This window comes from Pygocentrus nattereri, chromosome 29 (assembly GCF_015220715.1).
Source record: "Pygocentrus nattereri isolate fPygNat1 chromosome 29, fPygNat1.pri, whole genome shotgun sequence".
NCBI lineage: Eukaryota > Metazoa > Chordata > Actinopteri > Characiformes > Serrasalmidae > Pygocentrus > Pygocentrus nattereri.
Genome location: NC_051239.1, coordinates 1,834,788 through 1,847,287, shown reverse-complemented (window position 1 = coordinate 1,847,287; position 12,500 = coordinate 1,834,788). Strand labels below are relative to the sequence as shown.

The 12,500-nt window shown below is 44.2% G+C and overlaps 2 protein-coding genes across 3 annotated transcripts in view; one reads left to right on the top strand and one right to left on the bottom strand.

Annotated features, from left to right (window-relative positions):
* Nucleotides 1–710, top strand: part of LOC108412042 (C-type lectin domain family 4 member A-like) — a 13,579-nt gene extending 12,869 nt beyond the window's left edge. For both annotated transcript variants that reach the window (XM_037536258.1, XM_017683901.2), the window contains exon 8: nucleotides 313–710. In XM_037536258.1, coding sequence (XP_037392155.1) covers nucleotides 313–475 — 163 coding nt within the window. In that variant the 3' untranslated portion in view covers nucleotides 476–710. The remainder of the gene's footprint in view (nucleotides 1–312) is intronic.
* A 1,217-nt stretch (nucleotides 711–1,927) lies between these two features.
* The window catches only part of LOC108412041 (phospholipase A2, minor isoenzyme-like), a 12,202-nt gene continuing 1,629 nt past the window's right edge, over nucleotides 1,928–12,500 (bottom strand). Inside the window, exons 3-4 of the mRNA XM_017683900.1 lie at nucleotides 11,020–11,153; nucleotides 1,928–2,130 (exon numbers count right to left, since the gene is read on the bottom strand). Coding sequence (XP_017539389.1) covers nucleotides 1,928–2,130; nucleotides 11,020–11,153 — 337 coding nt within the window. The remainder of the gene's footprint in view (nucleotides 2,131–11,019; nucleotides 11,154–12,500) is intronic.

The window sequence follows — 12,500 nt, the reverse complement described above, 5'->3', positions numbered from 1 at the left end:
ACTGAACCATAATCCACTGAAATGATCTGTTCTAAGCTGGACTGACTCCACACACCCCGCCTCGCCTCCAGGCTTTTACTCTACTGTTCAATGAACAAATACCAACTTTTCACCTGGAGAACCTGATTTAAGCTCCACAATCAGACCTTAAACCCACTGTAGAACCTTTGAGGCAACATCTACATTGTTGGACCTTGACGAATGACAAATGTACCTGAACAGAACCAGAACAGTGTAGTTATGGCGAGAAGTTGATTTTGGGCTGAACTTTCACTACATAACTTTGACCCCAAATGCTCTTCTTGTCCTCAGTTTCTGGGATGAGGGTCAGCCAGATGACTGGGACGTCCGTGTGAACGGAGAGGACTGTGGTCAGCTTCACCCTCTGCGCAGTGCGCACCACAGACTGTGGAACGATGCCGACTGTACGCTGCCCTACAAATACATCTGTGAGGGGAAGCCCAGGAGACACTGAGCTCGGACGGAGCTGGTTATATGCAGGACCTCCAAAGGTTCATGGGATCAACAGTGTATTAGTCAGAATTCAGTTCATTCCTGTAGAGCTGATACATGTGAAATAATCTGTGTGTGATGTTCTTCATTTGATTGTACATGTTTGGAAAACTCTTTGTTGTTGTGTGTGAATAAAAATGGACCTGAAGATCTTTCATGAATAAAAATAAACTAATCATGAGTGAAAAAAACTTAGACACAATGTGTAAACACTGTTTAAGTAATGAAACTGTTAAAAATACAGGGTGAGTCAAAAAGATTCATCTGAACTGTAAACGGTGTAAATGAGCATAAAGTTTATTATGTAGTTCTACAAGGTCTCAGCCTGAACCTCCTCCAGCTGGACGGACGACATCAACACCACAGTCAAACTCATCCCAGACTGGACTGAGCGTGTCGGGCGTCGCCGCTCTCACGGCTCTTTCAGTGGGATTTCGGAGATCATCCAGTGCTGTGGAACCAGTGCCGAACGCTCTGAGCTGCTGGAGCTTCACTGCTGATGAAAATCCCGCTGCTCAGTTCTGACGGATTCACTCTGATTGACGTGGAGAACGCAGAACGTTCTGCTCAGCGGTCTCAGCTCCACTCAGACTGAAGGAGCCGGTCAGAAACTCTATGACCCCCTCTTACAGTTGGAGTGTGATTGGTTCCTCGACGCCTCAGTTGTAAAAATACGGTGCTTTGAACTCGGATGAATCTTTATGAATCACCCTGTATTTATGGAGGCTAGGCTTGTTTTGAACTGATTGTTTTTGTGATGCTACAAAAATATATATTATAATAACTGTCATGCAGCAATAACTCATACAGTGTAGATTGAAATGCTATAAACTAGACACCACAACTCAAACCAACACTTTATTCACAGTTACAGTGTTTTCGCAACAACATAAATTAGGACATGGTAAAAATTGAAAGTCGTATTACATAACAATCTTTAATAAATTCTATTTATTATAATTTGTTGTCAAAAACAATCTGAATGTATGTTTAATTAATGAGATTTGGTTGTTGGTTTTCAGATTTGAGGCATTGTGGGTTTGTTTATCAGTTCATTCTCAATGTTGATGTACAGCTCTGCTCTTTCAAAGTCATCCCTTTTCTTTTAAAGTCATTCCTGATCTTTTAAAATAATCACTGATCTTTTAAAGTCATCCCTGTTCTTTCATAGTCATCCCTGTTCTTTTACAGTTGTCCCTGTTCTTTTAAAGTCATCCCTGTTCTTTTAGAGTCATCCCTGTTCTTTTAAAGTCATCCCTGTTCTTTTAGAGTCATCCCTGTTCTTTTAGAGTCATCCCTGTTCTTTTAAAGTCATCCCTGATCTTTTATAGTCATCCCTGTTCTTTTAGAGTCATCCCTGTTCTTTTAAAGTCATCCCTGTTCCTTTAAAAGAATCCCTGTTCTTCTAAAGTCATTAAGCTGTGCTGGTCAGCTTGAGTACTAAGATCAGTGCGAAAGAGACAGTGGTCAGTGCGGAGCTGCTGGACCCCCCGGAGGCTGATTTACACAGGCTGGAGGACAGATGGTTGTTGGACACGTTGTAGGGAGCAACTCCGAAACACGCTGAGGCCACTCGGTCACACTCGCAGATAAACATGTCACACTCTTTATTACTGCCTGAGACACAAACACACAAACACAGACATCAACAAATCGTAATAATACAGTCGATCGTATCACCATAACACACGACCTCCGGTGTTCCATATTAGTATAGTTATGTACAGTCATACACATTATTGATATCTGCAGTTCCTTCCACCACGAACAGTAGAGCCCTTCTGCATTACAGAGCCGTAAATCTGGGAATATCAGGTTGAGCTCAGCTTTTTCAGTGTTCGTCCAGATGAAGCTGAAGGTGGTTTAGTTCAGTCAGTCTGTAAAGTGTTTCGCAGCCCGTCTGGTAACTGTTTTCAGTTAATCCAGTTTGTTTACTTGTTCAGAATCTGATGACTGCCTGATCAGAATTAGCTGCAGCTGTGAGGTACAATCACTTATCAACCATTGCTCAGTGTTATGATACAGTTATCGTGAAAAACATACGTAGAATGCAGCTCAGTTAATCCATTTTATGGGACAGACATAAATAATTCAGTCATTCGGTTCTAAAAATTTTGGCATTGTCATTTTTCCAGCGAGATTTTGTGGACCAAATTACAATCATTGCAATAGAATTTGCCCTGAACAGACGCATTCCAAACTTCCAGGGCAAATAACTTTCCCAAAAATGTTCAACTTTGGTGAACTTAGTGACCAAAAGGGGCACTGCTTTGCAGGGCCTGAATGGGACTTGGAGTTACCTGATGTAGACCAGCCCACCCCAAACACTATACACAAACACATGGTGGGTAAACTAACATAGACAGTGTTTCAAAATGTGCTAATGTCTAGTATGTCATTTAAGCAATAGAGCACAAGGGGGAGTGTGTTCTCGCAAAATACCATCACGGTATACATATTAATGGTGATAACTCCCTCCTCGAGTGCTCTACTGCTTTAATACAGCAGTTAAATAAACACAGTAAGAAATGAATAAACTGGCCGTGAACGCGGCTTTAATATGTTTTAATGTTCAGTTCCTTCCTCCTAATTATAGCTCCTTAACGAGCAGCTTGTTGCTACGTCAGAGTAACGAGCTCCGCCCACTCGCTGCTCAGCCGGCAGTTCGTTCTCCAACTCCTTACACTAAATTCCCAAACTGTCGTCACCACTGAGCAGCTTTTCAGTCGGCAGCTGTGACAGAAGAACAGCTGAACAACCTGGAATCAGCCAGAAATGAACCCAACACCATTCGCCAGAAGTCATTAGTTTAGAACAAGACCAATACATATGTGACAGGGTGGCTAGATCCGTTTTACATTTTTCACACATTGGGTCAATATCCGGTATGAATTTTTTCAGCTTTACTTTAGACCAATTTACCATTCTGGTAAACTAGACATTGGATCAGATATATATAAAAGCATATCGTCCACGTATAAAGAAACCGTATGCTCTAAACCTCCTCTATGTATCCCTTTAATCATATCCTCGCTGCGTAGTAATATAGTTAACGGTTCTATGACCAGTGAGAAGAGGAGGGGTGAGAGGGGACATCCCTGTCTGGTACCTCGCTCTAACTTAAAAAAGGAGGATAGAGTGTTATTTGTTCGAATTGCTGCCACAGGTGTGGCATAAAGAACCTCAATCCATCTGATAAATTTTTGACTAAAACCCAATTTTTTCATTGTGTAAAGGAGATAGTCCCACTCCACCCAATCAAGTGCTTTCTCAGCATCTAATGATAATAATATTTCTGGGTCTCCTGGTGGGGTGGGACTATAAAGAATATCAAATAACCTGCGCCTATTAAAAAATAATTGTCTATGTTGAATAAATCCAGATTGATCATCTGTTATTACAGAAGGCAAGATTTTTTCTAATCTTTGAGCAAGAATCTTGGCTAATAACTTACAATCTACATTAAGAAGCGAAATTGGACGATAAGAACTACATTCCACAGGATTTTTATCTCTCTTAAGAATTAGCGATATAACCGCCTGACGCATGGTAAGAGGCAACGAGCCAGAGGTATATGATTCTTCATATACAGACAGCAAAAGCAGAGCCAGCTCCCCAGCAAACGTCCCAAAAAAATCGCTGGGGAATCCATCAGGACCTGGACTCTTCCCATTCTGCAAAGATTTTACTGCTGCCAAGAACTCCTCCTTAGTCAGCGGCTCATCGAGCTGATTTAAAGCTACCGTGTCAATCATAGGAGTATTAATTTGATCAAAAAACGATTTCAACAAGGGCTCGTCTGCAGGTGATTCGGAAGCATATCATTTTAAATAAAACTTGAAAAAAGAATTTTAATCTGTGAACGATCTATATGTCTGTTACCTTGTCCGTCCTTTATTTTGGCAATAGTTTGATTTGCTATTTTTTGACGTAACTGCTGAGCAAGGCTCCTCCCTGTCTTCTCACCATATGTCCTACAACGTATTTTATTGATCATGTTTTCAGCATGTTTTGTGGAAAGAAGATTATATTCTGTTTGTGTCAACAATCTCCTGTTATACACATCAGGGGATGGACACCGGGCCATTATAGCATCTAGTTTCAGAATCTCTTTCGTTAATTCCTCCAGGCGTCTCACTTGATTTTTCCTTACAAAAGATGTGTACGATATTATTTGTCCTCTTAAGTATGCCTTCATTGCATCCCAAATCAATGAAGGAAACATTCCTGGAGTTGTATTGTGTACTAAGAAAAAATTTATTTAATCTGAAATAAATTTCACAAAATCCTTGTCAGCCAATAGTAGTAGCCGCCAGGGACGGTACTCCGGTCTGATATCACAATGGCCTGATATTCACAATCAGTAACTAGGTGTAAGAGATGCTTGTCTAGAAAAAAATAATCTATTCGGGAGTATGTTTTATGAACCTGTGAGAAGAGGGAGTAACTCCTAGAAGTTGGATTGTGGAAACGCCAGATGTCAGTAATTTCTTAAGTGTCCAAAAAGGTTTTGATTGCCCGAGCAGACTTTAAAAGGGGAAACGGTCTAAAGATGAAAAGTTGCAGTTCATGTCTCCTCCCATGATAAGATGATGTGTATCCATATTAGGCAATCAGGTAAAAAGAGCTGTAGAGAAAGAACTATCATCCCAATTTGGTGCGTACACATTAAGAAGTATCACTTGAGTATTATATAATCTACCTGTTACTAATATATACCTGCCTGTTGGGTCAAACCTGTGCCCCCCCCCACCCCATTAAGCCTAGAATGATCACACAGCCGTAGGTGAATTTCTTGTAAAAAAGCAATTCCCGTCCCAATCTGCTTCAAATGTGACAATACTTTGCTACACTTTACCGGATGATTCAAAGATTTTACATTCCAGCTTGTGAATTTTACCTGGCAACCTGTCTTTTTACTCATTAGGCATGTGTTAGTCATATATTAGTCAAGAGCAGTGCAATACCAAGGAAAATAAACTGCTAATATCTCTAATAACACAGCACACCTTAAACAAACAGAAATAATAATCAATGGTGCAGTAGAAACCCAACCCATGCCCCCTAACATAACAAGGTGCTCTAAAATCCTTATGCAACAAGAAAAGCACACTGTGCTTACGGGAGAGAACTAGTGATACAAGCAGCTCCGCTGAGTACTTCAGGAAAATAATAATAATAATAATAACAATAAAGTGGCCTATAGATCGAATAAACTTAGTATGCAAAGCATTCGGTTATGAGAAACTCCAACATTTGTCCACTCGTTTTTTTTATGTCTGTATGTATGTTTATAATGTCTGAGTAATCAGTCCCACAATGTGTGCCTTTGTCTTTGGTTACTCACCAGTGGACTGTCAAGTTTTCAGCCTCCGCTGGGTCTGGGAACTGTTTCTCAGTCCCATCATGTGTAATGCGGAGCCTAGCTGGGTAAAACATGCCGAAACGCGTGTCTTTCTGCCCACGGAGGATGTTCCTAACTTCGTTGAATGCTGATCTGGTGCGGGCTACACTGGATAATCAGGGAAGATGAAAATCTTAGTGCCATTATACTGCAGAGAACCAGCCTCCCTGGCTTGATGAAGAATGTCCACACAGTCTTGACAGTAGTGAAGTTGGGCCACAATAGCACCAGGTTTGCCACCCTGCTGCCTCGATTGCAGACCACGGTGCGACCTGTCTACTACAACCTCCTTCTCCAGACGCAGGGCCTCTTTTAGTAGCTGGGAAACTGCGGCAGGCGAGCTCGAGCCAGGACCCTCAGTCACATTGAGAATAAGGGATGTTCGATCTCCTCATTCGCCCCTTCAGGTCGACGCATTTCTCCTGCAGACCAGCTACATCTTTGCTAAGCTTGTGCATGGTTGTTTGCAGAGTGGTGATATCATCTGAGCATGTGGAGAGGCTGTGGTCCATTCCAGCCACGGTTTGTTTCAGATTGTCCACATCTGCACGTAGCGCGGCCACACTGCCTATCACTTCTTCCTTAACGGCACGAAGCTCAGACCTCATCCCTGCAAACTCGTCAGCGAGCACACTCTTCAGCTCAGACCTTAGTAAAGTGGTGATGTCCTCCTTCAAAGACGAAAGAATCTCGGCTTTCATCTCTGCCATCACCAGAGTTTTCTCGCGGGGCGTCGCTTGGGAATCATTTACATTTACGGCATTTGGCTGACGCTCTTATCCAGAACAACTCACAGTTTCATCATTTTACACAGGTTGCCCAAGGCAGTGTTAGGAGTCTTGCCCAAGGACTCTTATTGGTATAGTGTAGGGTGTTTGCCCAGGTGGGGATTGAACCCCAGTCTACAGTGTAGAAGGCAGAGGTCTTAACCACTACACTATCCCAACCTGTAACACCTGAGGCGCGAGGGCTGTTAGCAATGTTTCTGCCCGTACACGTGAATTGATGTAGATTCTTTGCCATTTACTCACATGAAAAGCAAACGGGTGAATTAAATATACGTTTGGACAGCTAACCTGCTTTGTTTAGCTTTGTTTTTTAAAAAAAAATGCCACAAACTGTATTTTATTAAAAAGTTCCCAGCGGAGCTCAAGAAACCCCAACCTACTCCACTGCCTGCTCACCAGCGCCCCCGAAACCACTTTTTAACGATTCAGTGTTATTAGCTGGCATTATCAAGTTTCTTTCTTGTTGTTTGCTTTAGCCTTTTCTTTTTTGTGGTTCTATTGTTTGTTTTAGATGAGTTAGCCAGCATGCTAACTGTGATGTTAGCTCCATGGCTAACAGCAGCTGCACACGAGTCACTCCACAACAGTGGTGGACAGTAACTGAGTATCTGAGTAACTGAGTAACTGAGTAAATGTAATTAGTTTCTGTACTTTAGTATTTTTGGTGTATCTGTACTGAAGTTTCTCCGTTCTGGGCGTCTTTTTCCTTTCACTCCACTACATTTCAGAGTCTAATATCCGACTTTTTCCTCCTACATTTTGAGAAATCTGTCGTTCCTTTTGGTTTCTGTGTGTATAAAAACGTAACATGTCAAAACGAAAGAAGCGCAAAGCCAGAGCACCAATCAGGGCCCAGCGGTCACTTTGTTTAGAGCTGGTTTTAGAAATATGTCCACATATGCAGTCGAGACTGACGCGGCTTTTTTCTGAATTTCTACAAACACCATTTCATTTTATAGTAAATGAGTTTGGGCTGGTTTATGTTTATGAACAGACGCCTACAGATCAACATAGTAAAGGAGCTCATCTGTGATCCTGAGTTTAAAGCCAGTTTTTATTCAACTTAAACTTGGAACTAAGTTGTAAATAAATCTGAAACTGAAACTTTGCTTGTGTGTAAAAAGTGATTTCAGAGCCACTCGGTTCTCCCTGATGGAAACTGTTTACCTTCAGTGTTTTGTGCTTCTGATCATTTTAATAGACGTCAGCGTCACTAATTAATGACGTTCTATTAAAAGACTGGTTTACCAAGAGAGACGCTGGAGGACTTTCACCTGAAATGAGTTCATGAAGCTAGTTTGGTTATAAAAATGATAACATGACATCAGAGCCAGAATTACTCTTTTAGTACTTTTACTTTATACTTAAGTACATTTGAAGGTAAATACTTTAGTACTTTTACTCAAGTGGAGGTCTAAAGGGAGGAACTTCTACTTTTTTACCGGAGTAATATTTTACCTTGGGTGTCTCAACTTTAACTCAGGTACTCTATATCTACTGTCATCAGAATATCTGGTGCAGCTTTAGAATGCTTCTCCATGGATCACCACCTTATCGTGGTGGAGGGGTTTGCGTGCTTGAATGATCCTAGGAGCTATGTTGTCTGGAGCAAAAGCTCCTGGTAGGGTCTCCCATGGCAAACTGGTCCTAGGTGACAGGTCAGACAAAGTGTGATCCAAAATTCCCCCTATGAAAATAATTAAAAAACAAGACTTGTGTACCCTGCCCGGAACAGGGTCACCAGGGCCCCACCCTGGAGCCAGGCCTGGGGGAGGGGCTCGCCAGCGAGCGTCTGGTGGCCGGGCATTTACTCATTGTGCCCGCCCGGGCCCAGCCCGAAGGGGTTACATGAGTCCCCCCTCCCATCGACCCACCACCAATGGGAAGGGCAGTAGTAGGGGTTCGGTGCTTTGTGGATCGGGCAGTGTCCGAAGGCGTGGGCCTTGGCGTTCTGATCCTCGGTTGCTGAAACTGGCTTTTGGAACTTGGAACGTTACCTCACTGGCGGGGAAGGAGCCTGAGTTGGTGCGCGAGGTTGAGAGATACCGGCTAGATATAGTCGGGCTCACCTCAACACACAGCTTGGGCTCTGGGTCCAATCTCCTTGAGAGGGGCTGGACTTTATTCTTTTCTGGGGTTGCCCATGGTGAGAGGCGACGGGCAGGTGTGGGCTTTCTCATAGCCCCTCAACTCTGCGCCTGTATGTTGGGGATTTCTCCGGTGCACGAGAGGGTAGCTTCCCTACGCCTTTGGGTTGGGGAACGGGTCCTGACTGCTGTCTGTGCTTATGCACTGAACAGCAGTTCAGAGTACGCAGCCTTCTTAGAGTCCTTGGGAAGGATGCTTGAAAGTGCTCCTCCTGGAGACTCTCTGATCTGAACCCGAGTGGTGTTCAGTTTTTGGACTTCTGTGCACAGTTTGTCCAACATAAACACCATGTTTGAACACAAGGATTTCCATAAGTGCACATGGCACCAGGACACCCCAGGCTGCAGTTCAACGATTGACTTTGTAGTCGTGTCATCGGACTTGCGGCCATGTGTTTTGGACACTCGGGTAAAGAGAGGAGCTGAGCTGTCAACTGATCACCACCTGGTGGTGAGTTGGATCAGGTGGTGGGGGAAGATGCCGGTCAGACCGAGCAAACCCAAACGTATAGTGAGGATTTGCTGGGAACGTCTAGCAGAAGAACCTGTCAGATTGATCTTCAACTCACACCTGCATCAGAACTTTGACCAGATATCGGGGGAGGTGGGGGACATTGACTCAGAATGGGCCATGTTCCGCTCCTCCATTGTTGAAGCGGCTGACTGTAGCTGTGGCCGCAAGGTAGTTGGTGCCTGTCGGGGCAGTAATCCTCAAACCCGGTGGTGGACACCCCAGGTGAGAGACGCCATCAAGCTGAAGAAGGAGTCCTATCGGGCATGGTTGGCCTGTGGGACACCAGAGGCAGTGGACAGGTATCGACAGGCCAAGCGATCTCTGGCTTCAGTTGTCGCCAAGGCAAAAACCCGGGTGTGGGAGGAGTTTGGTGAGGCCTTGGAAAGTGACTAAGTCGGCTCCGAAAAGATTCTGGCAAACCGCCAGGCGACTCAGAAGGGGAAAGCAGTGTGCCACAAGCACTGTATATAGTGGAGATGGTGTGCTGCTGACTTCGACTGAAGACGTCATTGGGCGGTGGAAGGAATACATTGAGGACCTTCTCAATCCCACCGACACGTTCTCCAGTGAGGAGGCAGAGTCTGGGGACATGGGAATAGGCTTGTCCATTACTGAGGCTGAAGTCGCTAAGGTAGTTAAGAAGCTCCTTGGTGGCAAGGCTCCAGGGGTGGATGAGATCCGCCCTGAGTTCCTCAAGGCTCTGGATGTTGTGGGGCTGTCTTGGCTGACACGCCTTTTCAACATTGCGTGGACATCGGGGGCGGTGCCACTGGATTGGCAGACTGGGGTGGTGGTGCCTCTTTTTAAAAAGGGGGACCGGAGGGTGTGTTCCAACTACAGGGGAATCACACTCCTCAGCCTCCCTGGTAAGGTCTGTGCAGGGGTACTGGAGAAGAGAGTCCGGCTTATAGTCGAACCTCGGATTCAGGAGGAGCAGTGCGGGTTCCGCTCTGGTCGTGGAACACTGGACCAACTCTTCACCCCCTCCAGGATCCTAGAGGGTTCATGGGAGTTTGCCCAACCAGTCCACATGTGCTTTGTGGATCTGGAGAAGGCATTCGACTGTGTTCCCCGGGGTATTCTGTGCTTCGGGAGTACGGGGTACGTGGCTCTTTGCTATGAGCCATTCAGGCCCTGTACAAACAAAGCAGGAGCTTGGTCTCCGTCAGGGCTGCCCTTTGTCACCAAATAAGCTCTTGCCTCAAGTGGAGGAGTTTAATTATCTCAGGGTCTTGTTCACAAGTGATGGTACAAGGGTGCGGGAGATTGACAGGCGGATTGGTGCTGGGTCAGCAGTGATGCGGGCTCTTTACTGGTCTGTTGTGGTAAAGAAAGAGCTGAGCCACAAGGCAAAGCTCTCGATTTACCAGTTGATCTACGTTTCCACCCACACCTATGGTCTTGAGCTTTGGGTAATGACCGAAAGAATAAGATTGCGAATACAAGCGGCCTCAGAGCACCTCAGAATCCCCCCCGGAGAGCTAGTGGAAGTGGCTGGGGAAAGGGAGGTCTGGGCCTCATTGCTTAGGATGCTGCCCCCACGACCCGAACCCCGGATAAGCGGAAGATGATGGATGGATGGATGGATGGATGGATGGATGGATGGATGGATGGATGGAGCTTTAGAATGACCGAGTGGTGCGTTATACTCACTCATGCAGGTGACAGTGTTGGTGGCGGAGTCACAGCGGAAGTCGTAGATGTTGACGTAGGGGCTGTCAAGGAGGGAGTCACAGGAGCTGAGATTTGATGCCATTGAGTAGCAGTGATCATGAACAAAGCAGCACCTAGAACACATAGATTAGTAACACTTTATTGTGAAGGTCCACTATTGATGCTTATAGATACTCAGCTTATCTTTAGCTCTGACACTGGCAGACTTATTGCATACCTAAGCTTTAATTCCATGGGAAATCATATACATTATAACCATAAACTGGAGGTACAGAGGCCTGGACCCACCAGCAGCTCCTGGACATTTCTACTTCTTTAATCTAACTTTAATCCCTTTAACATCCCAGGCTTGTTACAGAACAAAGCTTATTATTCACTAACTACATGGACCACGATGCACACTGGCTGAGCTATTCTGTCACGATTGGCCCCTCCCACTCCTCCATGTGCTTTTATTTACCTCCTGCCCCCTTGTTTTCAGACCCTGCCCTTAATGACTTCCACCTGTGTCCTGTTATCCCACGTTGTTACCTGTATTTAAGCACTGTGTGTTCCACTGTGAGTTTGCTGGCCTTTGTCTGAGGTGTTTGTGCTGTTTGAAGTGTTTGGTGTTTGTTTATCCATGTGTTTATTTGCCTGTCCCTCCTTTTCTCCGTGTTGGCTTCCTGACCCTGGACCGTCTTGACCCTGAGAATGGATTTGCCCATAATAAATCTCGCTTATCTCAGCATATGCGTTCGCCTCATCGTCACTCCACAGCGTTGCACATTGTTAGGTTTTTGAACCACGTAGGAAAACTTTAGACCCATCAGGGGTCCTGATCATTTACAGGGTTAATGCTGTTCAGCTGTTTCAGCAAATAATGTAACAATCTGTCATTCATAAATAAGCCAAAGAGCACTGAAAATGAAGTGGGACTGAAAGTTGATTAAATGTACCATGTATTTCAATCAGTATGAAAAATATCATTCCGGCAGTCATCATATAAGGATCTAAAGGTGATAATAACATGTCTCATATGTTTTAGATATGATTGATTTTACTGGACTGGTTCAAAGTCAGAGCTGAAAACACATTTGGGACATTTAATTGACTTGGTCTTTAGGCTGTAATCCTTTTGCTTTGAGCCTCAATCTTAATTATCTTAGTTTTTTTTTTTAAAACACATGACTTACCATTCCATTTTGTTACTACCACAACAATCATAACACTACCGAAACTTTACAGAGTGTAAAGTATTTCTGCTCAAAATGAGCGAAAAGTCACAATTTCAGTAATGACAATTTTTCAGTAGTGACTATTTTCAGCAGAAATACTAAGAATCACTCAATTGCAGAAAATATAAGACAATTCTTAATGTTCCATGCGTGTTTTCAGACCTCCGCTGCTCTAAAATGCTAAAATAAGGTTCCACCTATGGACTAACACTGTGTTCCAGTAGTGACATGCAAATGTTTCTT